Source organism: Triturus cristatus, chromosome 8 (assembly GCF_964204655.1).
Source record: "Triturus cristatus chromosome 8, aTriCri1.1, whole genome shotgun sequence".
Classification (NCBI taxonomy): domain Eukaryota; kingdom Metazoa; phylum Chordata; class Amphibia; order Caudata; family Salamandridae; genus Triturus; species Triturus cristatus.
This window is the reverse complement of record NC_140591.1, coordinates 420,564,821-420,592,227: the sequence shown is the minus strand read 5'-3', so window position 1 is coordinate 420,592,227 and position 27,407 is coordinate 420,564,821. Positions and strand designations below refer to the sequence as shown.

The 27,407-nt window shown below is 43.9% G+C and overlaps 1 protein-coding gene across 1 annotated transcript; it reads right to left on the bottom strand.

Annotated features, from left to right (window-relative positions):
- Window positions 1-1,040: 1,040 nt before the first annotated feature.
- LOC146802236 (zinc finger MYM-type protein 1-like) lies at window positions 1,041-26,087 on the bottom strand. The gene is made up of 3 exons (XM_085623739.1): window positions 26,030-26,087; window positions 25,131-25,323; window positions 1,041-3,117 (listed from the first exon to the last, which is right to left on the bottom strand). Exons 1-3 carry the CDS (start codon window positions 26,085-26,087, stop codon window positions 1,041-1,043), a joined length of 2,328 nt encoding a protein of 775 aa, XP_085479865.1.
- Between the last annotated feature and the right edge of the window lie 1,320 nt (window positions 26,088-27,407).

Below are 27,407 nucleotides of genomic sequence, written 5' to 3'. Positions count from 1 at the left end.
CATATAAATGTAGAGCATTACAAGAAAAAAAATTGAAATCAGTGAAGAAAGTAATTTGCATTTAGGGCCTCATTTATGAGGTTTTGCTGTAGGGCAGAACAGTAGGCCTTCCTGCTGCCCTGCCCTACAGCAAAAAAAAAGGGCACAAATGTACCGTATTTATCAGCAGATACGGCGCATTCCTGTCCTTTCCCCATGCACCGGCAGACAATAAGCTGCTGTGCGCCAATGCAGGCACTGCTGCACCATGGGGCACTGGTGCCTGCATTGCGGGCAATTACAAGAGGCGTTTTCCTCTTTCCCTGTGTGCTGCAGAAGGCAATATGCATAGAAAAAAGTAAAATGAGGCGAAAATAAAAAGATTTCTCCGCGTTGTACCTCTGTAAGTTTTTGGTGCTGCTTCAGATTACCTATTCTCATAAATCTGGGGCAGTGTCAAAAAACCATGGATGTTGCTGAGTTAAAGGGGAACATATTTACGAGGCAGCATTAAGCCAAAAAAAGTGGCTTAGTGCTGCCTCGTAAATAAAAATCTTGCACCAGGGAACATCACAAAACATCACAAAAAGAGACATTGCGGCAGCGCAAGGGGTGTCATAAATAAGGCCCGTAATGTACAAAAGAAAAGTGAAGTATAAAATGTAAACTTTAATTTGGCATTAACAAATAAATAAAACCACACCAAGTGGTTAACATGGTTAAGAAAATATTGTTAAATAAACACAAATATGTTAAAGTGGCAAAGCTTGGTTTCCACTCTTTATATTGGAACAATAATATTTAACGAGTAACAGTAATTTATAAAATGTAAACTTTTAAGCAGCATCTGCAAATAAAGACGTCACACACAGAAAAATAACTATGCAAATCCAAAAGACGGAAAAATGAAAAGTGCTCAAATCTTTTTGAGGAATACAAAAACCTTATAACAGCAACTGATTGCGATTTGTAAAGCACTAGGAAAATGCTGAAAATGTGTCATTGTGATGTAGCTGTATGAGTCAAACCCCTCCAAAAAGGTTATTGGGTGTCAACCATGTTTACTTTTTGTACAGAAATTTTGCACAGCGATCTTTAAGAGTGACAAACTTCTCTATAGTACGCTTATTAAATTCTGGAATGTCTCTGATAAGTTCCTGTTCCATAGACAACATGGCCAATGCATTCAGACGAGTATCTATCATAGTGTTCCTTAAGAATGTTTTTATTCTCTTTAGAGTTGAAAAACACCTCTCGGCCTCTGCTGTGGTCATGGGTGGGGTGATCAGAATCTTCAACAGATTCATAGTCTCTGAAAATGGTTCTTGTAAATTGTTTTCAACAAATAAACCGAATAAGGGAATGGCACCACTAGCTCCTCGAAATTCATGCCTCCCATATATGATTGATAGTTCAGAGTTCAATTTTTCTTTGTTTAGCATTGGATATGCCTTTATAGTTTCATTGAGTATTTGATTTGGAAATGATTTGTCATATTTTTCAAAGTGGTCACTTTGGAGTAAAGTAGCACTGACAAGATGTTTGGTAAATTCAAAGCGTTCTTTGGCGTGGACAATGATAGTATCACAAACTTCTTTGGCAACTTGGACCAAGACCTTTATATCAGTTTTGTGGTTTGAAAACACAGATTCCACCGGCAATCTAGCATCAAGATTGTCAACAGATGCCCTTACATGTGTGATGTGGGTGACAAAATCTGTTGTTTTTGTTTGCACATATAAGGCATCTATGGCCTTCTTTTGTAGCTGGTTATACAAAATGTCCACATGGGGCATTATGTCATGAAATAAAAAAAGGAAGAAAAGAAACTCTCTGTCTTCCAATGTTCTGATGAATCCATGGGCCTCGCGTACAGCAACTGATTCAAAATGACCGCTACTTTCAATGGCCCTAAAGCATTTTTTCAAGTCTTCCTCTTCTCTGTACTCATAGATCATATTGACAGTGCGTATGTGGAAATTCCAGCGAGTTGTAGCCCCTCTTGGGAGTCTTCTAGAAACAATGTCTTGGAGAACTTCAGATCTTTTTGGAGATCGTGAGAAAAAAGCAGGAAAGCCACCGAGAATCGCAAAAAAAATGTTTACTTTTGAGATCCTTGATACTGCTTGCTCCATAATCAAATTAAGTTGATGAGCATAGCAATGCACATAATGTGCATTGGGGTAAACATTTCTAACTTTTTTCTGGACTCCCCCAGAGCCGCCACTCATCACACTAGCTCCATCATAGCTTTGAGCAATGACTTTTTTTTTGTCACTGGTCTCTGGGAAAATATTATTAAGTTCCTGAAGCACAGTTGTGGCAATTGTATGAGCAGATGAATCTTTTAGTTGATTAAAACAATAGAATCTCTCAACAACTTTATTGCTGGCATTAATGTAGCGGAAAACCAGTACGGACTGAGTCTGTGTGGATACATCAGTAGTATCATCCGCCAGAATAGCCACAAATTCAGAGCTTCGGAGCTGCTGTATTATGACGTCTCTTGTTACTTCCAACATATAGTCCAGGAGTTCGTTCTGGATGGTTTTGGAAGTGCCTTTAAAAACTGTTGCTGATTTTAAGTGAGTGTCCATTGCACGGTCTAAGCTGGCAACAAAATCAACTAGGCCTCTAAAGATTCCTTTATTTGGAGAGCCTTCCTGCTCATCGTGACCACGTAATGCCAGTTCAAAAGCACCACAAAAAAGCACACAGTCAATACATTTAGATAAAATGTACCTGTTTTTATCAACTTCTAGGTTAAGATTCCTTATTCCAATGCGATAGCCCTCATTCAGCTGTGAAGCAATATTCATTCTTCCAAACATGGCAAGCTTTATTGAGCTATGTAGATGAGATTTACATGATTCGTGCTTCTTTATTTTTTCAGAGAGATGCTTCAAATCCGTAACTCCTGTTTTTGTCCATGGTACTTCACCACCAAACAGTAAGCAGGGAAAGCAGAACAGCGAATTTTTAGTAGTGCTAGCAGTAAGCCACATTTTCTTTGTATACCATGTAGTAGTGAATTTTCTAGTGTAATCTTTTCCACGATCTTTTGTAGACTGTTCAAGCTTGATTTCAGGCTTATCTGGTCCTAAAGTTTTGATCTGCATTTTCTCTTCTTCTTTCAGCCTAAAAAATGGTGTGAGGAGTAGCTGGTCAACTGTATTCATTTTGTATAACAGAAAATGATCTAGTGATCCAAGTGGTGTGATGGAGTAGGGCAGTGCTTTGAGTCTTTTAGTGATGCTGGCTGGCCTTTCTGCCAGTTACTAGGTCAATCGATGGCCCCTGTGAATAAGTAAAAAGTAGCTGTAAACTTGGACACTAGATGGGATGCATCATAATCACATGTCAAGCGCACCCACATATAATCGTGCAAACACGTGTGTTAGAAATGTAAACCATGTTAATGCATTTACATGCCATATTTTAGCAGCTATCTAGACGATGAACAAAATAACATATGAAATAGACATGACGTCTGGAATTACTCTTCTGAACAAACCTGTGTTACATTCATAATGTTTAGTGGTTTAAACTAATGCTTCATTTTAGTTTGATAATTAGCATTAGCAGAATTATAATGTAGTTGTGCTAAACTCAATTTATGTAACATGAATGCTTGAAATACATTCTTATTTTGCCTCTAGTTGTAGGCCTGAAATACCAGTCCTTGGTAGTTCTCTTTCTGAATGAACGTTAAATTTCATGTGCACTGTGATTTTGTACTATCTCATGTTTTCATTGCAGGTGGAGAAGCTTTCTCGTAGGAATAGTAATGTTTTTGTTATAGCAGCTAGTCAAGGAAAGGAGAGGTTAGAATGCTGTAAGGTGATATGGGACAATACTCGGGAGTCAGTTTCGCACATAAAAAAGCACGGGAAACAAGGGCAAAATAAATGTTGCCGAAGAGCAACCTGGAGAACACCGTGGAAAAGTCCATCCTAGGCTGTATGACCATCATTGGAGTACGTGAATGAAGGGAATTATGGGAAAGAGTTTTTTTTTCCTCTGTACCTTTATACCATTGTACTGAGGTTTATGTCCTAATGTTTTTGGCATTGTAATAAATCTAATCAACCTGTTCCAGTTGTCTGTGAGTTATTAAGTATTGAGGTGTGTTACCTTGAATTGGTTTGTTGACTCAATTGATTTTCTCCCTATCACACGTTCATGCTGCTTAAAAGATTTATCAGTTGGCATTTCTAGAAAGATCCAGTACAAATGGGCCCTGCCCTTTCACTACCATGAGGCTTACAGTATCTCTGCTAGATACAAATGATAGCCAGCAAGTAGTTAATATGAAGTAGGGAACAATGCAGCTAGAAATCCTGACTTGAAACAGCAGCGCCATAGACGGACCCAATCTCCAAGATCCAGCCCTCTCACATGGTGAAGACATTTTCTGAGTTGGCAGGTCTGAGTGACGTTCCACTTCATTGGTATGCATACTCTGTAAAGGTTAGTGTTTCGGCATTGGAAGCGATTAACTGCAAGTGCGTGTGATGACAGCAATAAATCTCACTCCTGAGTCAGGCCAGGCCCTGATAATGTTCTGTACTGGGAACCGAAGCACACGAGTACCATCCAACCCTCATATGTCCACTACACAGTTCCCAGGCATGCGGCGGGTATGACCTTTGGCCTTGCTTTTAATCTGTCACAAATGACTTCATCCTCTAACTCCCTCCCTTCTGTTGATTTACCCCCCCACTGCTTTACCCTCCAATTTTGGTTGTTCCAAAAAACACATTAGGTCAATTGTCAAAGCAAATTATCCTATAAATAATCACAATAAGTTGCTAAACCTCTGTAAAGCAAGCTTGCTCACGGCTCCTTTCAATTCAAAAATAAAAGTAGCACCTCCTGAATTTTGAACTGTGTTTCTCCAGTAGTGTGGGTTAAGCAGTTGGTTAGTGGTCAGTGTGAACCCAAAAAGGAATTCTGCAGGCTGTGTTGACATAATCTACTCATCTTATGGTTGGCAGTGGCAGTCATGGCAAATGTCTGTATTGCCTAATGGTGTGTTCCATCCCTGGGTGCCACAGTGAACCTTCAGTCTGGACTAGGCCTTTAACTCAAGCGGCTTTGCATGCTGGGACTCTTGCACCCAGGCAGGCAATTACAGTCAACATACATGTGTTAATAGTGTTACATACATTCAGGTGATTTATTTGGCGGCAGGTGTCAGGTATAATATCAGTAAAGTGTCTCATAAAGTGCTGGGGAAGACTAAGAATTCAAATCACTGGAAAAAATCCTCAAAAAAATGTGTCCCAAAAAGTTAAGTCAATGGAAAAGACCTCCAGGACAGGGGTCTAAATTATACACTGCCTCCTTCCATGCTATAATTTGAAATCACTCAACTTCAGTGGTTCAAAACTTTAAATGGCAAGTGGCAATTAAAGCCTTTTAGGACATTACTCACATTTCCTTGCAACTAAAAAAAGGAATCAAGCCATATGCGTGACGTTAGATATTACACATTTTACCTCCTTTTTCTCTTCCATATGATGCTATTAATTACATAATGTGCATATCTGCTAAGCTAAAAAAATACAACACCAGAATTGAAGTTATTAGCTTAAAACAATTATGCATTAAAGAAATAGACAATTTTAGAAAGAATTCTGCAGGTGTCTGTGTTTCCCCCTGGCATTCTCAGCCTTTGAGCCAGGCCCTGCCTGCCGGCGCACTTCTCATCAGCCCTGCTATACTTTTAAAGTCGAAGTAATGCACTTTTCACCAGGCTGCTATATTGTAATGAGACAGTACCAGCCCAGCACTTTTCATCAGATGACTATACTTTAATGAGGCGGTGCCAGGAATCTCATGTGTTACTTTTAACAGGACAATATAATCCTTTTTTTTAAATCAGGGCTCTTATAAATTGAATACCATAACTTCCCATCAGCACAGCTGTTCTTTTATTAGGACAGTATCATCACTTCTCACCAGCCCAGCCTGCTATATTTTAAGGGCACAGTATCAGCACTTCTCATCAGGGCTGACATACTTTGAATGGGACCAACTACCGCCAGAGAATCAAAGTCAGTAGTTACCCTGCCGGCCGGGCAAGCAGGCGGCAGTAAAGTAAATTTTTAGTATTGGATTCGCATGCATGCCCAAACTTCCTAAGACTGTTTAAGTGTTGTTTTACATTTTTTAACACTGTCTGCTGCAATTCGCAGCAGACAGTGATAAAAAGTTAAAAACAACACTTAAACAGTCTTCGGAAGTTCGGGCATGCATGTTTTAGTCTAGGAGCCAGGAATGCGTGTTGTTTCCTTTCTGCTTGTGCCTGGGCCCCTGTCTGCAGTTGAGACCGTTCCGAGTCCGATCTGCGCCGTGGCGTGTGTATGTACCAACTTGGTACATACACCGTCACACGCCACGGCGCAGGACGGGCTCGGACCAACATACACTAACTCACAACACTAACATGAGCCAAGGCCTCTAAGCCAGTAGCCAGTGCACCCTCCTCTACTATCCCCTTAACTACCGCCACAGAGTCAGTCACCCTGACCCTGCCGTCCGGGCCCGCAGGCAACAGTAAAGTAAATTATCGGATTTGCAGCAGAGTAGACAGACAGTGATAAAAATGAAAAACAACAGTTAAACAGTGTCGCTTAGCAGCACCATTGCCTTGGACTGGTGTCCGCAAGGGGGGCTGATGCGACTCCCCCAATCCAGTGTCCGGCTTCCGTCCTGCCTTAATCAAGTGTGGATGCCTCTCGGCTCACATGCGTAGGTGAGTGTGGCTCAATTATCAGAGCGCTCGCATTCGGCCTGGGAGACACGGGCTCGACCAAAAAACCAAATATTTAGGTAGAGATTAGCGCGCCTTGTTATCCTAAAGCACTCACGCGAGAGGCACACTAATAAATATATTTTTAGGGCCCCGTGTCAGAAGAATGGTAAATCAGATCGGCAGGCACACGGGGTATCCGGCGGGGAGTTTGGGCGTCCACTAGCTTTAAGGAGGATCGATCCACATATGGTCTGTCTATTAAGGTCCAGCCCAAGGTCGTTGCATCGGTGTATTTGGGGGGAGTTAACAGTTCGAGGCAGGATAGCTGGCTGCCTTCTGCATCCGAGGGTGCTGGTGTTCAAAGTAGGTGGACTCAAATAGAGGCGCTATGGCCGCTCTGAGGCCGCCACCGCTGGGGGCATGGTGAGTTTGCTGGGGGCCCTGGTGGTAACAGGCGGCACGGGGGAGGGTGCGCGCGATTTCGCACCTCTGTGCCACGCCGCCTGGTCTTGTGTCAGCCAGCCTTGTTCCAGCTGGACACGCCGTGTCCCAGTCCCGGCCACCGTGCCGTATGTGCATAACAGTTACACTAAAAGCTGCCACTCAAAGTGTGAGGAACCGGGTTGTCGCCGTACATGAAGGGGGAAGGGAATAAACGAGAGCTGGTATCACACTTCCACCAGGGGACCTGCAGCCGTCAGTACAGTCAGTAATGGGTCTCTTAACTCCAGGATAGCTCCATGGGTTGAGCGTTCATCACTGAAGCATGGAGATATGCAAATTAGGCTCTCTTCCAGGCAGCAATGTTATTATTACCCCGTGTAGTGGCCCACACCATGAGCCTCATGGTGTGGGCCACTACACGGGGTAATATAATAACATTGCTGCCTGCAGCCCTTTGAAAAGGCAGGAGTGCACCGTGAGCTAGATAAAAGTATAATAGTGCCTCTTCTACGTCAGGCGCGCAACGCCCATTGGACTCAAAGGGCTTCAGCCCCCCCCCGTCGTTTTTGGCTGCCCAGGAATGAGACAGCTTCCCGGCGCAAACACAGCCGCACCCGAGTATTTCACAGGTCTTTAAAAGACCTTTTGCTTGTTAGTGAGGCTTTGATGGTTTTCACCCCTGCTTAGAGCCCCTGCAGCTCCACTCCGACTTTTGCTTGAAGCATCAGACCCCCCGAAATATTTTCTTAGCCCCCCCCGAAATTTGACTGTAGTTGCGCCTCTGGTTAACAGTGTAGTTCAGGTTTTTTAATACCTACTTGGGGAAAGTTAGTAGTCCAGTTCACTGGAGTCAGACTCACCAAATTATTGGCGGGCCGGGTCATGCCAAATGCCCTGTCCAGCCTGTGGAATGCCCAGAGCTCTGTGCAGTGTGCTTTACTGAAAGACCCGTGAATGAATGAGCACCTCAGACCCTTTTGACATACACAAAACACTTATTTATATAGTAAATATTCTGCAAATCGCCTAATGTTGATGACCAAAGATGTCTTTCCTTGCGACCAGAAATAGGGAACGAGACCTTAAAAAAAAATCTGTGTGTAGGTTGATTGATGGGGGATATTAGCAAGCCAAAGAATACATACCTCACACTAGAGTTGTTGTCACAGTAAGTCAAATCACAACACTCCTACACACTCTGATGGATTTTCCAGCCAAACCTAACTAAGGTACACACTTTGCTGCATATTAGATATGCAAATAAATATATGTATACATTTTGATTTGATCATATGTAAGCCACACATTCACGTCTATTTTACCCTTTGAAGCACGGAATATTTTAGGCAGTCGTGAGCCTATATTTAAAAATGAATGCACAATAGCAGACATGCCAACCCTCCCGATTCAGGCGGGAGACTACCGATTTCGAGGCTAGTCTCCCGCCTCCCGATTCCTGCAAGCAAAAACCCGATTCCTCGGGGGCACAGCACTTGCATCACCCTCTCTCTTCCTGCCATTGCGCTCCATGCTTCTGAAATGTAAGAAAAAAGTGCATTTGCGTTTCAAATGTCCAGTCCTGCAGCAGCACACTTCCAAAGCCCATACATGACAGTAACCCGATTCAAGGCCCCAATCTCCCAATTTTCTTTTTTTTAAATCTCCCACTTTGCTCTTCGGAAATGTTGGCATGTATGCCACACACACCAGATGCCCTCCATTGCCTGGGATCAATCCCAGCTTCCGCACTTGACCAAACTGTGTAATCTTGGGTCATTGTTTTATTTCACTTTGCTGATTGGCGTTGTTCTCAGGGGAAGGGGGGCATGAATGTTTCCAAATTCATGCTTGAAAACTGTTACTTAAAAAACATAAAATGCAACGCACTTTTATAATCTGATGTACCATGGCGAAACGCTTCTTCTGCGGTTAATAATGCTTTGTAAAGTAAACTGCGGCCTGGTGCTGCTGCTCAACCAGGGGCCACATGGGAAGGTCCCCGGCCTACTTTGAGTATCACTGGTTGAGAGTAATTAAGAAACTAGAAAATTCAGAAAAACAGTGGAGATATCGTGAGTGAGTAAGGAAACCCAAACACGTCATTTTCCCTACATTAACATAACTCTTCTGACAGCGCAATGAAATGTTCCAGTTGGGCAGCTCGCGCTTCTTTCTCTGTGTGGCATCTCAAGGCCTCCCGCGGCCTAGTTTCGGATTCTAGCAGCAAAGGAAATACAGCGTTCACCGAAGACAGTGGCCCACTGTCTTCGGTGAACGCTGTATTTCTGGCGTCTAAGAGACATCAATCAAAGCCTATTTACTGTATTAGGTAAAACGCATACCACAAACCAGAGTGACTAAAGTCACAACAGAGAGTGTCACAAGCGCAAGAAGCTTTTTTACAACTGTAAATGCACTTTTAGAATTCACAAAAGTTGGTTTTACAAAAGGATTTTTACAATCAGGGAATGTTTGTGTGTGTAATTGACCTCCTGTGAGAGGTCTGTGGACAGACACCCAGGAGACAGTGCGATGTCTGCTGGCAGATATGCAACAGTGTCCAGTGTGAGGTCTGTGGACAGACATCCAGGAGTGCGATGTCTGCTGGCAGATATGCAACAGTGTCCTGTGTGAGGTTTCTGGAGTCTTGACAGACACCCATGTTCTTTGACTGATACTTTACTGGAGAACCTTCCTATAGGTAGTGCGCCACAGACAGGTAGAGGGGCACCTCTCGGGGTTCATTGTCAGACTCCTAGGTCACCTGACACGTGAGTTGGGCCATCTCTGAGAGTGACACCCACCTGGAAACTCTCTGACTGCTCCCAGTTACATTGCCTCACGCAGTTACACGAGCGCAACTTTATCATGACGAATGCAACGGGGCTGTCTCACAGGTTCACTGTCTCACTGCCCTGTCGTCCCGCACTGCTTCATGTGTCCCTAAATGTAACTGTCTCACTGTTTCTTTGTCTCATGCGTTCACTGTCTCACTCCCCTGTCGTCCCACCCTGCTTCATGTGTTGTAACAGCTCACACTTTCATTGTCTTGCTGTTTCACTGAGTCACAGTTTCAGTTTCACTTCGCCCAATGTAATTGTCTCACAGTATTTCCTCACACGGTTTCACTATCTCACCAATTCATTGTCTAAGTTTTATTCGATGTTACACAACCGCTCACTGTTGCACAGTTGCATCGCCTCGCAGGTGTGTTGTGTAAGGCAGTTGCACTGTGGCAGTGACCTTCTCTGTCAGTGCTCGGTTCTCTGCTGTCTGTGCTGCAACCGCACTACTCAGTAGCCCGCTCGCCGTCTGAGTGTGAGCAAGAGGGGGGAGGGGGCTGCACCGGAGAGGAGGGAATAACAGTGCTGGGGTTATTATAGCGTCTCGCACTGGGAGAAGAAGCAAGCAGGGAGGCTGGGCTCCTGAGAAGGATGAGATCATGGACAGCTCCCCCCAGACCTTGTTATGCACCACACTGACTGTTGCAGGAAGAGCAGGTGAAAGGCTGAGCTCCACTTCCGCAGCAGGAGGTGACAGGCTGAGCCCCCTCCTGCAGCAGCGGGTGAAAGGCTGAGCTCCCCTCCCGCAGCAAGGGGTGACAGGCTGAGCCCCTCCTGCAGCAGAGGGTGATAGGCTGAGCCCCCTCCTGCAGCAGCAGGTGACAGCCAGGCTGAGGTTCCCTCCTGCATCAGGAGGCGACAGGATGAGCCCCCCTCCTGCAGCAGCGGGTGAAAGGCTGAGCTTCCATTCTACAGCAGGGGGTGACTGGCACCTCTCTTGCAGCAGCAGGTGAAAGGAGTGAATGTCCCTCTGCGGGGGTAGGTAGACACACTCCTGCCGTGCAGGGTGGGCACGGAAGTGATCTCACCCCCTGCAGGAGCAGGCAGCAGTTGTTGAATATCATTGGAATGAAAGTGCAGTCAGCCCACGACCTGAATGTATTTATTTACACTAGACATTTATACATTCTCTCATGTTCTTACTAGATAGTTCCTAACACTGAATGTGCTAGCAGAAATGTAACAGGCGCGATCGATATTCGAACTTGTAACATGTACAGTGCACATAATTTACAGCTGCAGGAACTCAACCCGCCGAGCAGCCTGTCTCATCGGTGTATGGGTGGCGCTTTAAGGAGGTACAGAAGCGCATACTTGCTACATAAACTGGATTGTTTCCAAAGCGGCACATGTACCACAAAGCATCTTTTGTTACTGCCAGGAAAACAAGGACACGCTCCCCTCAGCTGCCTCCCTCCCTCACACAGATACCAATGCACATGCAGGGTCTGTGTTTTCATTTAAGGTGGAACCGTGGTTTTTAAAGAGGCCAGGGTACGTCAAGCTTTGATTTGTGTTTTTATTATCATGCTGTGTGAGCCGTCTGGTATCCACTAGCGGGTTAACCAGTTACTTGGGTAGCTAGTGGGCCACACACAACCAGGGCACAAGTTGGTCCACATCGAGTGTGCACTGTGCAGCTTATCCAGTTATGTTTTTATTTTTGCGCGGCCGTATTTCTAGGCATGCAATCACACGTATAAAAGTCAAATAAAAAGTGCATTAATGCAAAGAAAAACGACAATTCATGACGCGACAAACACCTGACACGGGTGACGGGACACCTTGCGGTAGGTTAAACATCTCACACTGTCCCCAGTCATAGATTTGGTGCGCACCCTAATATCAGCAACCTATTGAGACTTCTGCTTAACAGAAAAACAAACATTAATTATAACCATAGCGGTGCACCCACGTAACATTAATAAGAACATGTCAAATGAAATAATCTGTAGTTCATGTATATGTCAAGCAGTAAAAAGTAACAACCATAGCCCACGGGTTTTGTTAAAAAAACATAACTTCAACAGTGCCGCAATACAATTTAGGACATGCATACTGCCACGCACTCTCGACTCTCGGAGCGAGGCCCGGGAGAGTGATTCGTTCATTGTACGGCCGGCCATACTCGCTTCGCTTGAATGCTTCTCACTTTAACTTCTTTCACTGACAGACTTACCCCGGCCCGTGTTTTACCGACGACGACGTGATGATAGTGATGACATGCTCGTGCTCGACCTGGCTGGCTCGATTGATCGACGTCCTCAAGCTGGGCCTGGGGCTCCTCGTCGACTCGTTACCAAGACTCCCAAGGACTGCAGCAGTGCAGAGCATGGCAAAGAGCATGCATGCCATGCACAAGCCCAAACTGGAAAAATCTGGAATTGTTGGTCTTTCGATTTCGAATCGACTCCTCCCCCAGACCCCAGCAAACCAATCACTTGAACAACAACAACTGTTGCTGGGTCTGGTGGAGGAGACAAAGGCCACTGCCACACCCCCACAAACTCTAAGCCTGCCGGAATGCTCCACCCTCGGCCATTGGAATTAATGGAGGGCCTCCAGCTCCGCCCTGGGCCAAGGGAATAACGCCCAAAATCGAAATGCTATTCTGCTAGTTAGCAATAGGCTGCACCCACCAGTGTGTCGTCACTGCCCTGCTTTCTGGCTCTAGGTCGAAGAAATCTTCGCCCAGCCAAAAGCATGTGCAGACACTGCAGACCAAAGGCCATACCCCCACACCCCCCTAAAGAAAACCCCAATTTTGTACATGTTTGTTCACTGAGCACTAGCAGCCAGCACAATTTATTCCTAGCTGCTCAGTGTTTTTCATCAGGCATTTTTTTGGTCCCCCAGGGTGGGAGGGCGACGCCCATCTCGACCCTATGCACCAGCCTCCCCTGTGTCGATTACTCTAGCATGTTACCTGGGTCCTGGATGGAGCTGCTTAGGAAACCACTGAAGACGGATCTAAGACAAGTAGCACTGAATGAAGTGGTTTCCTCAGCGCAGCTGTTTCACCACTAAGAATGAAAAGTCAAGAATGCAAAGACAAGAATGAAAAGTCAAGTGCTTTGCTGTTTACGCTGTTAGGGCCGTAATAATTCATTCTGTTTGCTGTCAACACATCAAGGGAAAGCAATATTCAGAAGGTGTGATGAAAGAAGATTTTGTAAAACGACTTGGAGTAGTTTACTGAACATGCCAATTAACGTTCAAAAATACCAAGTCAAATATCTAAAAACACATTTAATTAACTTTGTTGACATATTTGTATTTTTTTAAATTCTAAAAAACGGCAATTAAGGTCCAGAAGTATCATTATTTGACAGACCACAACACAGCAAGACAGCTTGCTGCGCTGCATCAAATAAACAGGGCAGGATTGCACCATGGGGCAGATTTACAAGAAATTGACGCATCTCTAGAGATGTGTCAGTCTGCCTGCACCTCCTTGCGAGAACCTTGCACCACCATGGATGCTCTATATTTACAATACGGTGCACCTTGGCGTAAGGATTGATAGATGTGTCAGAAATTCTGACCCATCTGTCAGCCCAAAAGTCATGCATTGCTGGAGTTGTGTCGCAAGCACGACGCAACTCCAGCAATGCTTGGAGAAGGCCTATACTTAATACTCTGCGTCACTCCTTACGCCTGCTCCAAGCAGGCGTAAGGTTTTGACACAGTGGTGTCATAGAAGTGGCGCAGTGAAATCTTGTGGATTTCACTGTGTCACTTTTACGAGGATTTCCTGCGTGGGAATGCCCACCCTGCATACAATATACCTGACGCCGGTATAATTTGACGCAGGGCTTTACAATGTGACCCATCTCCCTAAATGTGTCACATTGTAATTTGGCTGTATTGATTGCGCTGCTGTTGCGTCACAAAAGTGACTCAACAACGGCACAAAAGTGTTGCAAGGGGCTTGTAAATCTGCCCCCACATTTATAAGGATATGGCGCATTCCTGCTCTCACCCTGGCCTGGTGCACTGTGTACTGCCTTGCACCAATGCAGGCACCCTTGAGCCATGGAGCAAGGGTGCCTGCATTGCAGGCAGAAATGTTTTTGTGCAGGAAGGGAGAATCCTTTTAGGGGTGGTTCCTCTTTCTAAGTGTGCTGCAGAATGCTACACACTTGCGCTTCCTTGTGTTACTGTGGATTTACAAAGTCACTGTAAACTTGGTATATATATAAATATATATATATACACACACGCACACACACACACAGAGATTTGCAAGCAAAATCAGGTGAACCATTTTAAGCAAACATGTTCATATATCTGTATACATATATATCTGTAGATACCTATATGTGTAAATATACCTATATGACCTTTGCACATGGCTCCACCAGTTTTAACTATGGTCCAATGTGTGCCCACTCCCTATTAAATTCACAAACTAGAGACTCCACTGCAGCTCTGCTTGCAGTTCATTGAATGCTGATTCTCTATGATCTGCGAGGTGTAGGCGGCTAACAGGACTTGTCATTTGACATTTATTGCCTTGCCCTTTCTTCACCTCCTCTGCTCCAGTGAATCAATCCAGCAGATTGTTTAAAAGGCTGTGCTTGTGAACGTGCAGACAAAGGAAAATACTGCCGAGCACCAAGGCGGCTCTTTCTCCCCTGCCCTTGGAATTTTAGAAGAGAGAATGTTGTCTAATGTAATTCTGAAGAAATGAGCCATCAGCATTATACAGCTGAAATATATATAGAATTATGGTAACAATGAATTACATGGACCTTTTCCAGCGAAGAGTTCTGCATGACATGAAACAGACAATGAGAGAGAAGCTCGAATTGTGTATGTGGTCAATCAGAACCCAGAGGTAAAAAACATCCGTATAATTCACTTTTTACCCATCTATAATTGTATAATATGTATGTCCCCCATAATCATTATCCCGTGCTTTCAACTGCTACCCAGAGGCTGAGAGGTAATGGGAGAGCTGTGAATAACATGGACTCTGTTCTCTAACCAAAATGTGGAAAATAAAAACCTCACCTGCCATCCTTAACCAACTCCCACCCACCCCACCACCATCCCTGCCTTTCTTTCCTCTCTTGCAGTAGTGCTTTCTGTTTGCAGTCAAAGCAGACACGCAGCTCTTCTCTGACAAGCTCTCAGAGAACCCTGCCAGCCTTGCCTGGAAGGCCTTTATGATGTAGCAACAGTCAGTAATGAGTTTGTTATGAACTGTTGCTAAGTCATAGCAGTGAGTTATCAAATTCAGAAGAAGGAGTAAGCAATAGAGGCTGTCTATGAGAGCCATGCATAACAATAACATACATTTAAGATCATGACTATTATAACCCTACCTCTCATAGTTTTTGCTTTGTGTGTAATGTAGCTAGCATTGGGAAGAAGTTAATATATCTTAGACCTGGTCTAACAGGAGTCTAGAAGACCGGACTGACCCCAACTCGGCCTCCCTTCATGCCAGCCTTGGAAGCCTGGGACTAATCCAACTCACCACCGAGCTCACCCATACTGCCGGACACATCCAGTATCCCGTCTCCACATCCTTCCACAACATCGCATCAACACACCAAGACCCGTCACCTGAACAGACCACTCCATAGTCAGTTTCATGATCAACATTTATCAACACAGAAGAACCCTATAGCGGCACCAGCATGTTGAGACTAGAACAACCTAATAGAGGCTGTTTGGATGACCACCGTTCATGAGAACAAACTGGAACCCACAGGTCTGCTGGCACGCGACACTGAAAAATTCAATAAGTGGATCACCGACTGTGCCGAAACTCAGGTCTCCAAGAAACGAAGCCACACAGCAACAACTAAACTACAAGACAGTTGGTAACCAGAAGACTTCAGAATGACCAAACAACACTATAATCAACTGGAATGGAAATAGAGAACCAGCAAATTGCCCCTTACAAAGCTATCCCGAGAAGGTACAACCAGGTAATCCAAGAAACTAAGAGGAAGGCCCTAGTCTAATGAATAAACTCGAGCTCCAACATCAGCAAGGAAATCTTCCTAATCATCAAGGACTTCACGACATCCACAGCTGTCTCCAGCAGCATCAGATCATCACAAGATCTTTGTGACGAACTGTCAAACTTCTTTTGTAGCAAGATCACAACCATTATACAGCATCTTTGCCCCTCAACCAGACCCCTTGACCCTCTCCAGTCTCCCAGTGACAAACGAAGACAACACAATCTCCACATGGGACACCATTAGCACAGAGGAAACCACAATAATCGTGAAGAACATACACTCTGGGGCCCCAGTGGACCACTGACCCCATTACACCTTTGACAAAGGCCTATCAGCAAGGCCCTCCCCCTCATCCTCAACACCTCCATCAGTATAGCCACCTATCCTTCACCAGGGAAACATGCAGCTTTTAACGCCCTCCTAAAGAAACCCTCAGCTGACTCAACCAAACTTGCCCACTGCAGATCGATATCCCTTCTTCCCTACCCATGCACGGTCTTGGAAAAAGCCATCCACAAGCGCCTCTCCAACCACCTCGCCAAACACCAGCTTCTCTACGCCTCACAATCAGGATTTAGACCCAACCACAGCATGGAAAGCACCTTCATAGCAGCAACTGATGAGATCCGGATGATCCTTGACAAGGGGAAACCGCAGCCCTCATCCTTCTAGACCTATAACCAGCCTTCAGCACTGTCTCCCATTCCATTCTAATCCGACGACTGCATGAAGCAAGCATCCAGGTACATGCCTTTAAATGGACTTGTTCTTTCCTCACCGAAAGAACCCAAACCACCAACATGACCCCCTACTCCTCTGAAGCACGAAAACTAATCTGTGGAGTCCCACAGAGCTCCTCACTCAGCCTGATGCTCTTCAGCAGCTACATTACTCCTCTGGCCAACACATAAGGGCTCACAACATAAACATTCTCACATATGCTGACGACACACAACTCATATTGTCTCTCTCGGACAAAACACCCAACACCAGAAACAAGTTCACCACATGCATAATTGACCTCACGATTCCCAGTTGACAGAGGAGTAAGGCAGGGTTGTATGCTCGCACCAACCCTGTTTTGCCTCTTTGTCAACGCATTGATTGCCCAACTCACTGAGGTCAGGGATAACGATGCCCCCAAACTGGCAGGTACCAAGGTCCCAGCAATGATGTTTGCTGATGACACCCTCCTAATGTTGAAATCCCCTATGGGCATCCAGAGGGTCTTGAACAGCTTTGCCATCTTTTGTAACAACAGTTGGTTGGAGGTCAATACTCAGAAGACAAAGTTTATGGTCTTAAATCCTCCTAAGACATTGTGTCCCAACCCTAGTCTGGATGGCATAATGTTGGACAGGGTGACAGTATTTGAATACCTAGGGGTCACCCTGACAGAAAACATGAAGTGGGGCCCACAAATTGCTAAAGCCAAGCTTAAGCTAGCCCAGACCACTAGAGGAATTATCAAACTAATGAGAAACTCTTCGTCCAAACCTGCTGGGCCTATATTGGAGATCTACAAGGTGCATGCCAGGGGTGTGACAATGTATGGGGCTGAATTATGGGGGCACTGTTATTGTGGAGACGTGAGTAAAGTAGAAAACTTATGAGACAGATTTTGGGTCTCCGTACAGTACCCCCCTCATCCCCTTACGGCTGGACTCAGGAATTAGACCCATTGGGGAGGAGATAGGTCTTAGACCCCTAACCTTTTGGGCCAGAATATGGATGCCACCGGAAATGGCAGTCTACAGAGCTGAATTAAAGGAGATATTGAGCTTTCCAGGAGCAGCAAAAATCCCTTGGTTTATCCATATAAAAAAGAATGTAGCAGGCTGGGAAAACCAAGCCTGTGGAGCAATCCAGAGAAAGCGTGCAAGGGAGCCCATCCATAGGACACCTGACGGTTCAATTTTTATCCTTAAAGGACGAGTATTTATTCAAGCCCTTTTTAGATGACATCTATCCATTCCTGGCAAGAAAATGATATGTCCAGTTCAGACTGCGCACCCTGCAGCTCCGTGTTTTCTTCCTGCAAATGATCAAACGCAGGCCGGCAAGAGTGTCCAGCCTGTCAGAGCCGCATGACAACTTTTTTTGCTCTGCCTACAAACTAGCCAGGAAGCACTGGCTTGTCCCACTGTGTAGGAATCTAGGGTTTGTACACTGTATAGAGGCATTCAGAGTTTGAAAGCACAACACCTGTAAGCCTATTGTTTTTGCTGTATCGTGATTCTTGACCTCGATGTGGCGTAGGCGCTGGACTTTTTTACATACGCCTGTCCAGCAACAAATAGCACATTGTCACTGATTTTCTAGGGCTTTTTTAACTCCTTTTTAAAACCTTTTATTACTCTTAACTTTAAAATTAATCAAGTTTTTATGGTTTAAAATGTGTAAATTTCTTGTTCTTATGTTGGCTACAACGTAATTATAATGAACCACCATTGTATGACTATCTTATGAAATTCTTAATGTTATTTATGCTAACTGTATCCTTATTGCCACTATTGATGGCTCTTACCAGGTGCTTGCCTTTCTAAGTTATTGTCTCTTGTTTTGCACTAACCCCGCACATGTATTTTAAGAAGCCTACTGGACTTAGTTATGTGTCAGTGCAGATCCTTCTTTCATATCTGAATTACCAAGGTGATGTAACTATATTTTTGAAAAGAGGACTGGTTATCATTTTTGCAATTTTAAACTGTCATGAATTGTAATGCACTGTTTATTGTTAGTATTCTTTTAAGGTCGCATAGACCGAAATAAAGATTTTCTGAACTGAACTGAATAATTGAAGTGGCTATCTGGATGAAATCCAACTGCCTCAAACTGAACTCTGAGAAGATAGAAGTTGTTGTCTTTGGGAAAGATGACTCGTCATGGGACTCAACCAGGGGGCCCAGAGACCTTGGACCCATGCCTTGCTCACAAGCAAGAAACCTCAGAATCAGCATAGATACCAAACTGGACATGACCACCCAAGTTAATGCAGTGGTCTTGTCCTGCTTTAGCACCCTAAGGATGCTGAAGTGGCTACCAGACAACACAAGGAAAAATATTATGAAAATTATAGCTCAAGCCCTCATCAGCAGCAGACTAGACTATTGGAACACCCTGCATGTAGAGATAATAAATCAGCTCACAAGAATACTGTAGACCATCCAAAACGCAGCAGCCAGACTAGTCCTCTACCTCTGTGCTGAGCCCACATCACACCACACTTTAAGGAACTCCACTGATTCCCAATACACAAACGCACACACTTCAAACTCCTCACCCACACCTACAAAGCACTCCATAACACAGGCCCGCCCCAACAAATTAGCCTTGTTTATTTCCACCAACCTTCCTGACACTTCTGCTCTGCCGGTGTCTTACTAGTACATACCCCATGAATACACGAAGGCAGAGCAGGGGACCGTGCATTCTCATTCCTGACTCCTAAATGACCTCCCACAACACACCAGAGCCTCCTACTCTCTTCTTGATTTTCGCAAGATGTTGAAGACCTTGCCTTTTGAGTAAGCCCTCCAGGGCTGGCCTCACACACCAGCTACAGAGTGCCTAGCTACCATCACGGGTGATTAGCATGTTATAAAGACACTGCTAACATACCAACATACCATGTGGTCAAATGGGAAGACATTGCATGTTTAAGAACCCTGGGGTGATAAGAACAAATACACAGCTGTTTCTTTATGTGTTGTGTTAATGTTTTATGCAGCAACAAATATTAAACCACATACAAAAAGAGTAGGCAATGCTAAATTGCATAATTTGTGTTTCAAAAAGTATTGTTTACATATCTTCCTATGCTGGGCTGGCCCGAATTAGCCGCAAGGGACCAAGGGAACCTCCCTGGTGAGTTGAAACGTAGGGTCTGCTTTCAAAGCTGGATGGGATGTGGACTCATCATTCAATCATCCCTAAAAGCAGTCCTAAGGAACCAGCACTCTAGGCACCTACATGCTTTGATTTTTCAGTGATATAATGGTCCCAGATAGTGCTAGATTAAGAAGTACTGCCATTTTGCACAAGTTTCTCTCTTGAACTACTCTTTAAAACCTATGGATTTAAACTAATATACATTGAAGTTTGTGAAGTAATGTACATTTTTTACCCCCTTAAAAAAAAAATAATAATTTGGTGGTTGAGATGAAGGAGTGTACTAATCCGCTAGGGAATTGTCAGCTAACTGCTGTGTTGGATAGGTGCCATAAGAGTCTTACATTACAACATTTGTAGATTTACTTGTCTCCACCCTCTCAGATTAGGAGGTGCAGTCTTACATAAATGTAATTTATGGCCATAAATGTACTACTAGCAACTTTACAACTATATTTTGAATCCAGTGATTGGGGGGACCTCTGCAGACTAGTCTGAAATGTCTGCATGCTGGAGGGAGACCTCCTCATGGAAGAAATAGGAGAATTACATACACTTTAACTAAAAGACACAATTTTCCTTCCAACAAGGTAAATATTGCTGACAGAAAAATCAACTTCACTGAGGAGGAGACTAGTTATATTTGTGGTAAAATATTACAAACAATTACAGGGGCTGTCCGTATACACCCTTAGTGGAAAAGAGAAAGCAGCATTATCTCAGGAGGTGACATACTCTGGAATTTATTGGGGGAGTAGGCCCGCACCTTGGGATATATTTAAAAAAGTGCAAGATGAGAGGAGGCGAGTGAAGGAGAAGTTCTCAGGATTCAGCTGGCACAAGGACTTCCTGGAGGGCGCCTGGATCCCTTTCTATATCACCCCCTCAAAAAGGCTGTCTTCTCCATAATGCACTCCCACCTGGTACTTGGGCTGCATCTTCAGACAGTAATACTGATGTGGACTCTAACCCCATTTTCTCTCTCATTAAAACAAACCTACAGTCTGTCATGCATACCTGTCCTCCCCATGTCTGCATTGATAGGTATACAACACATACATACTCCCTAAAAAACGCTCTCTAATATATGCCCCATAAATACATTGATATTTTGATTACATTTCTTTTATTTTCATACAGTCACCCTTTCGAGTCACTTGGTTGCTTCAGTTGGGGAGGAGTAACTAAGTGCTTCAGGGCAACACTCATGGTGCGTCTCTCAATACAACCTAACTACACATACAGGTATGTCTTTATGCTACCAATGTCACTACCACACTACAATGAATTTCCTACACTTGGTTTATTAAACGCTTAAAGGTATATTTTACAATGCGTTTTTAATTGCTGATAATTGTAGTCAAACCTGACAATTATTTCATTAGTCCATTATAAACTTATACACTTTCTTTTTTCACTTTTAATGCACTGTTTTGTCCCAGCCACCATATGCCACAACATGGTAAGCCTGCTCTTTTTGGTTTGGGTCAAACCTCTTTATTTGTAACTGAGAGGATAGCTCTATGTGTATTGTGATACATCTCTATTTGCACCCTGGTCCAACTGTAATGCACTTGTTAATTGCAATTATATTTTGGTTGTGCAAAATTACTTGGCCTTGTAAGGGGAAAACTATAAGACATCTCTTAGGACTTGTCTTAACGTGTAGGAGAGGGATCTTTGTGGGTCTCAGACGTTCTATTTAAACCATCAAAAAGTAATCGACAAGTATAACTTATGCCTGAATATATGTCTTGCTCTCCTGTCAGCATCTGTCATGCAACAGGACCTAGTGTCCACCTTGTAATAATCAATACCAATTACACCAGGGGACATCCTGGCAGCCGCAATTTAGCTCTCTGCCATCCACCTGTCAGGTAAGTCTAGGAACCTCATATCTTAACTTCTACATCTTATTATTAGTCCATTCACTAAGTTTTTATATTGTTTATTTTATATCAGATATTAAAAGTGTTTTTATTGATGTTTGTTGTTTTCCTTTTATGTATTTATCTGTAATGTGTCAGCATTTGTGGTCAAGATCACTTTTATTGTTTGTCAACAATCATTGAACATAATTATCCACTTTGCTGGATCAGAACATCCATTGGGAACACCAACAAAGAGAATACTGGTTCATCAGCTGACATCACATGAGTTATTCGCAAAAGCTGGTGAGTCGACACTGTCGAGATATAATATTTCCAAGCATGGATCAACCCTTAATTTCTTATGTTTGTTTATGTTCATATGGTACTAACTTTATGATAGTTTTCAGAACAGTGTCAATAAAACTACCGAGTAGAGCTTTAGACACAAAACTATATTTGATGTACTAAGCTGCATGCATCGCCCTCTTTCAGGTACTGGAGACATTATGTCATACTCCGGTCTGGTTGTGCTGCAGGGTCCTCATCACTGTTTTCCAATTAGGCAGGTGTCATGTAATATGCTACGCATTTTATTTTGCACGTTTTGCTGAGTATTTAATTTAAAAGGCATGCTATCCACTTTAGTTTGTGTGCACTGTAAACAAGTCTGTTTAATGAAGTACAAGTGGTGTCATGGCCTTCCTTGTAACAGTCCTCCAGTGTCTGGTCTTCCTCTTGCTTGTTGCATTTGTCCTCCTAGTTTCTATGTTTAAGGTCAACCTGGATCATGTAGAGCTTGTCCTACTATTTTAGAGTCACCCTGAGTCTGAGTCTTGATTTCCTGGTCCTTTCTTGATGCTCTAAGGTCCATTGTCCTGCTCGCCCTGGTCATTTCCATTTTTGGTCTTCACAGTCCTGATCCATTCGCTGGTGGACCCTTGTCACTCCTTGATCTAACCTCCGTTGTCCTGATCCTCCTGTTTCTGGTCCCTCTTTCCATTGGTCTCCTGGAATGGTCCTCCTTGGTCTGTTCACCTGGATATGCTAATCCTTGCCCTGGTCGCCCATGTCCCTCTGGTCCCAGACAATGTGCTTAGGCCATTGTATTGCTCCTCGTTATTATGGTCCTGAGCCTCTTGTTGCTCCTACCCCTGTTCCTTCTGCTCTTTTGGACCCTTATCCACTGGTCCTAATCTCCCTACTCCACATCTTGCTGTCCCTCTTGATCCTTCTCACTATGGTCCTCGGTAGCCCTAGTCATGTTTTACTTTTTATTATTCCTGGTCCTCTCTGAAACCGATAACTTTAGTAGTGATGGATTAGGTCTCCTGGGCCTGGCTCTTCTTCTCCTGGTCCTCCTAGCCCTTATGGTTGTCCTCCTCCTTGCCCTTATCCTTCTACAGAATCTTCCCCCTACTGTACTACTCCCCACAAAGTAGGACTATACAATTTCCAAACAAGAACAATTGACAATCAAAATGGTTTTTCGTTCATTAAGGCACTATTCCCTCAGGACACCACACTCTATCCCAATATTATCAGATCATACAGTTCTTCCACTCTGCAAAAGCCTTGACCTCAAATAAAATGAGATTACTTTTATTGTATTCTTTAGTGAATTCAACTTTATAATAATGTATCGCCCTGCCTTCAAGCAAGCAAAAGCAAATGCCCTTTCACCACTAGAAAAACCACAGGCAGACGCAGATCCAGAGATTAAAGAAGAGAGTGTAATCCCAGGTGAAAAAGTGATTGAAAGCTGCAGTTTTGAAGAATTTTGGCAAACATTAGAACAGGACACATGGCAGCCCTCACTCTCCACATTTATGATGGGTTACGAATTTCAAGTTCAAAGTGTGAATGCCTGCTTGGTTTTGTCAATCCATCCGAATAGAGGCCTGTATCTCCCACCACCACCACCCGTAGGTTCAGAACCTTGCTCTCTGCGACAAGAGCAACCCAAACACTGCCCCCTAGAATCTGAGGGCTTGCAACCTTTCTTGGAATCCTGTCCCTTTGAGAAGAATTTCTAGAACAGTGAAACCTGGAACCTGGTTGTTCAGCCAGCACTGCAGGGCGTACTTCATCTTGACTATGACCATTATTCTTTCACCACTGCTCAATGCTTGAGCTACTTTTGCCCATTGCATGGATCTCAGATTAGTGATTTAGCCAGTGCCTCTCATTTTTTTGGTATCCCCTTTCTTCAAGGAAAACCTTACAATTTGAAATTAAGTAAGGAGTTCTTAGCAGAAGCCAAAGTAAAAATGACCCCCAAGTGGACTCTTGTTTCTTTCTGTAATTCTTGTTTGATTTTTTCTCACAGCCAAAAAACTGTCTAAATTTACCTTATTTACGAAAGAGCAAACATTTGCTTAATTCTAATTGTACTTTACAATGGGTTGAAGGGTATAAGAAATTGGGTTATTAGTTGAGGAGCGAGGAAGACCCACTCAGGTAGCAGCCACAATTTATGTGAGGATGAAACACAATTAGTCACTAAATCAACCTGTGCTTAACCCGATGGTAGCTTGACACAAAGATGTCAGGCTTAACTTAAAGACAATGTGTAAAGTATTTATGCACTACAGGCTGGAGTGTCAGGCCAAATACATGTTTTAAAAGGCTACTTAAGTGTCATGCAGCGTGAGACGCGCTGCATGAGGTATCGCTCCCTCCCGCTCCTGAGCACGTAGGGGTGAGCCCCACCCACTGCTTTCTGTCAGCAAGCAAAGGCAGTGCCCGAGGCGTATTTAAGGGAGGGATCCGCGTCGGTAACGCGCTTCACGTTCCAACACGGATCCTGCCCAGGGACATCTTAAGGATTTTGGGGGCCCTGGGCCAGATGTATTTTTATGGCCCCTGTTCGGAACCGTTTTGATTTTATGATTCAATTTCAGCTCTTTAGAGCCCTCTATTGCCAGGTCTCTAACAGTGCACAAGCCCACTTCTACAAGGGATACTGGCATTTTCAATATTGTAACACAGCAGCAGCTCAATAATATTCCTGAAAATAATCTGTGACACCCTCCCATTTCTCATATGTGTGGTCCTATTTTGATCTAAAAAAAGCTATATTTTATAGACTTTGCATTAAAAGTAAACCCAACATTTCTCTGTAAAATTTCTGTATTAGACTCTCACACATCACTGACGTTAAAAAATAAATTAAAGGAAAATAGTATTTAAAATAATCTGTTTAAGAATTATTGAAGTCCATCGGGGCAAGACTCTGCAGAACAGGGCTGACTGTATCAGGGGGCCCCCTGAAAGGCTGGGGCCCTGGGCCAGACCCCTTTTTGCCCATGCCTTAAAACATCTCTGATACCGCCAGGCCTCCCGTTTTTGCTGCAGTTCTTACCTGTACTCCTTTGACAGCAGTTGGCTCTCTGCTCTGCTCCTGGTTGCAGGGCTTCTCCTTCCCTTCTCCTTCCCGGGTCCTTTGGTGCTCTTCCGGAGCACTTCGTCTCGTAGCCTCTTGCCAGACTGGAACTTTGTTTCTTGTTTCTTGCTAGTCCCAGTTTGTTCACCCTTGACTTCCTGGCAGTTTGTTTCTGCAATACAAGAAACAGCAAGTGTTGTAAAGAATCACAGTTCTTCGCTTTCAGGGTATTTTGTTTATTTGCTATAGACATAAGGCACACTTATCTGATGGTCTAATATTAGAGGTGTTCTTTTGGTTTTCTTAGTTTCTGTTTATTCTCTTCTTTCTGCAAAGAGGAAAAAGAAGGATAATATTCATAATAACTGAAATCCTACTTCTGTTTTGTGTTAAGTGACCCTGCACTTTTTGCTCTATTTTATCCGTGCTCTCTCCTTTCCAGGGAAATTAGTTTTTGGGTTTTTCCCTAATTCAGGAGTAACAGATATTGTATGTTAAAGGTTCCTAAGTACTCCTAGGGTTCTTCCAACTTAGGTTTGTATATCAGTGTTAATTTTCTTGTTTACTGTCAAAACTTCTGCAGTCCTTCTTCATACTAAATATTGTCTTTTTATTTAGACACCTAGAGTATTCTACAGCCCATGGGAGTTGCTTTCCCCTCGAGTACTTGGCATATTCTTTTACAGGTATCCCAGTAGAAATAAGGAGGGGGTTAACATACAGCCACAGTTACTTGTATTCTGGATTAGTACTTACCTTGTGTTTTCTCCTTCAGGAGTCCTTGAGATAATCCAGCTGACGATCCAGTGGACGTCCAACTCTTCTCCCTATCCTTGTTTTGTTTCCCTCCTTCCCCACCTTCCCTCTTTTGCTCTGACCTAGTTGGGTGAAGGAGGTGGGCGAGGGACGTTGGGACTTAGCCTCGCTTCCATTCATATCGTCCCTGCAGTAAATCCAGGTGAGCCTCACAGAACACGAAGCCCACGTTTTACATTACTGCCCGGGCGTTATGGAGGAACATCCAATAACATTAGCTGATGTGGCGAGTATGATAGGGAATTTACAAATAGAAACCCAGGCTCTAACTCTTAGAGTTGATTCCCTACAACAGGCCTCTCAAACTCAAAACTCTTCTGATCTGTCAACAGGCTCTTGTACAGCCCCTCCTGCGTCATATCCTTCAGCGTCTAGCACTATGCCTCCAGTGTATCATATCACAGCTCCCTCTTCTATACCTTTAGCCCCCCAGAGAGATTTTTGGGTGACCCAGCTACATTTGCAACCTTTATTAACCAGTGTCAACTGCACTTTATGTGCAAAGCTTCCTGCTTCCCCACTGAGCAATCCAAGATGGAATTTGTCTTATTGTATTTAGGTGGTACAGCCGCCACATGGTCAATTCCCTCAGTAGATAGAAATGATCCTCTCCTCTGTTTTATGATTATGTGGCCTTTAAAGAGGAGTTCAGGTGTTTATTCGACAGACATTCATTTATGCAGTCTGTAGACACTGAGTTATTAAACCTCAAACAAGGATCTAAGAATCTTATGTCTTATACCTCCTGCTTTAACAGATTGGTGGCTGAAGTGGGTTGGCCAGAAGCCAAACGAGGCACCCTTTTTTACAAATGCCTGGGAGGGGAATTAAAGGATATGTTAGCACAAGTGGTGGACCCACCAGAAGCCTGTGACTCATTGATCGATTCAGTAGTGAAACTGGATCACCGTTTGAATGAGAGAAAAAGGGAGAAAAGCCGTAATGAAACCAAGTACCCTACAGTTAGAGAAAGGAAACCAGAGACAGATAAGTCAGTAAAGGAGCCAGAACCTTTGCAAATAGGCAGTATTAAGGGACCTTTAAGTCAGGAAGAACATCAGAGACGATGGGTTAATAATCTGTGCTTATATTGTGGCAAATCAGGCCACTTTCTAAAAGAACGTCGTGTTAAACCTACACGACGTACGGAGTGGGGGAAACTGACTCAACTGAGCACGGTGGAGACAAATCGCTCAGGTGATACAGGCTTAATGGTCTCCCACCTGGTAGGGTTAAATCCCTCTTCCTATCCTCTACGACATTTTTTTTATCTCGGCCCAGCTTAGTTGGGGTGATCAAAGCCTAGCTGTGCGGATCATGCTTGACTCAGGTGCCACTGAAAATTTAATTGATTCCGCCTGGGTTGAGAATATGCATATACACGTGGAACCAAAACAGACAGTGGATATAGTTAAGACCATTGACAGAAGTCATATGAAG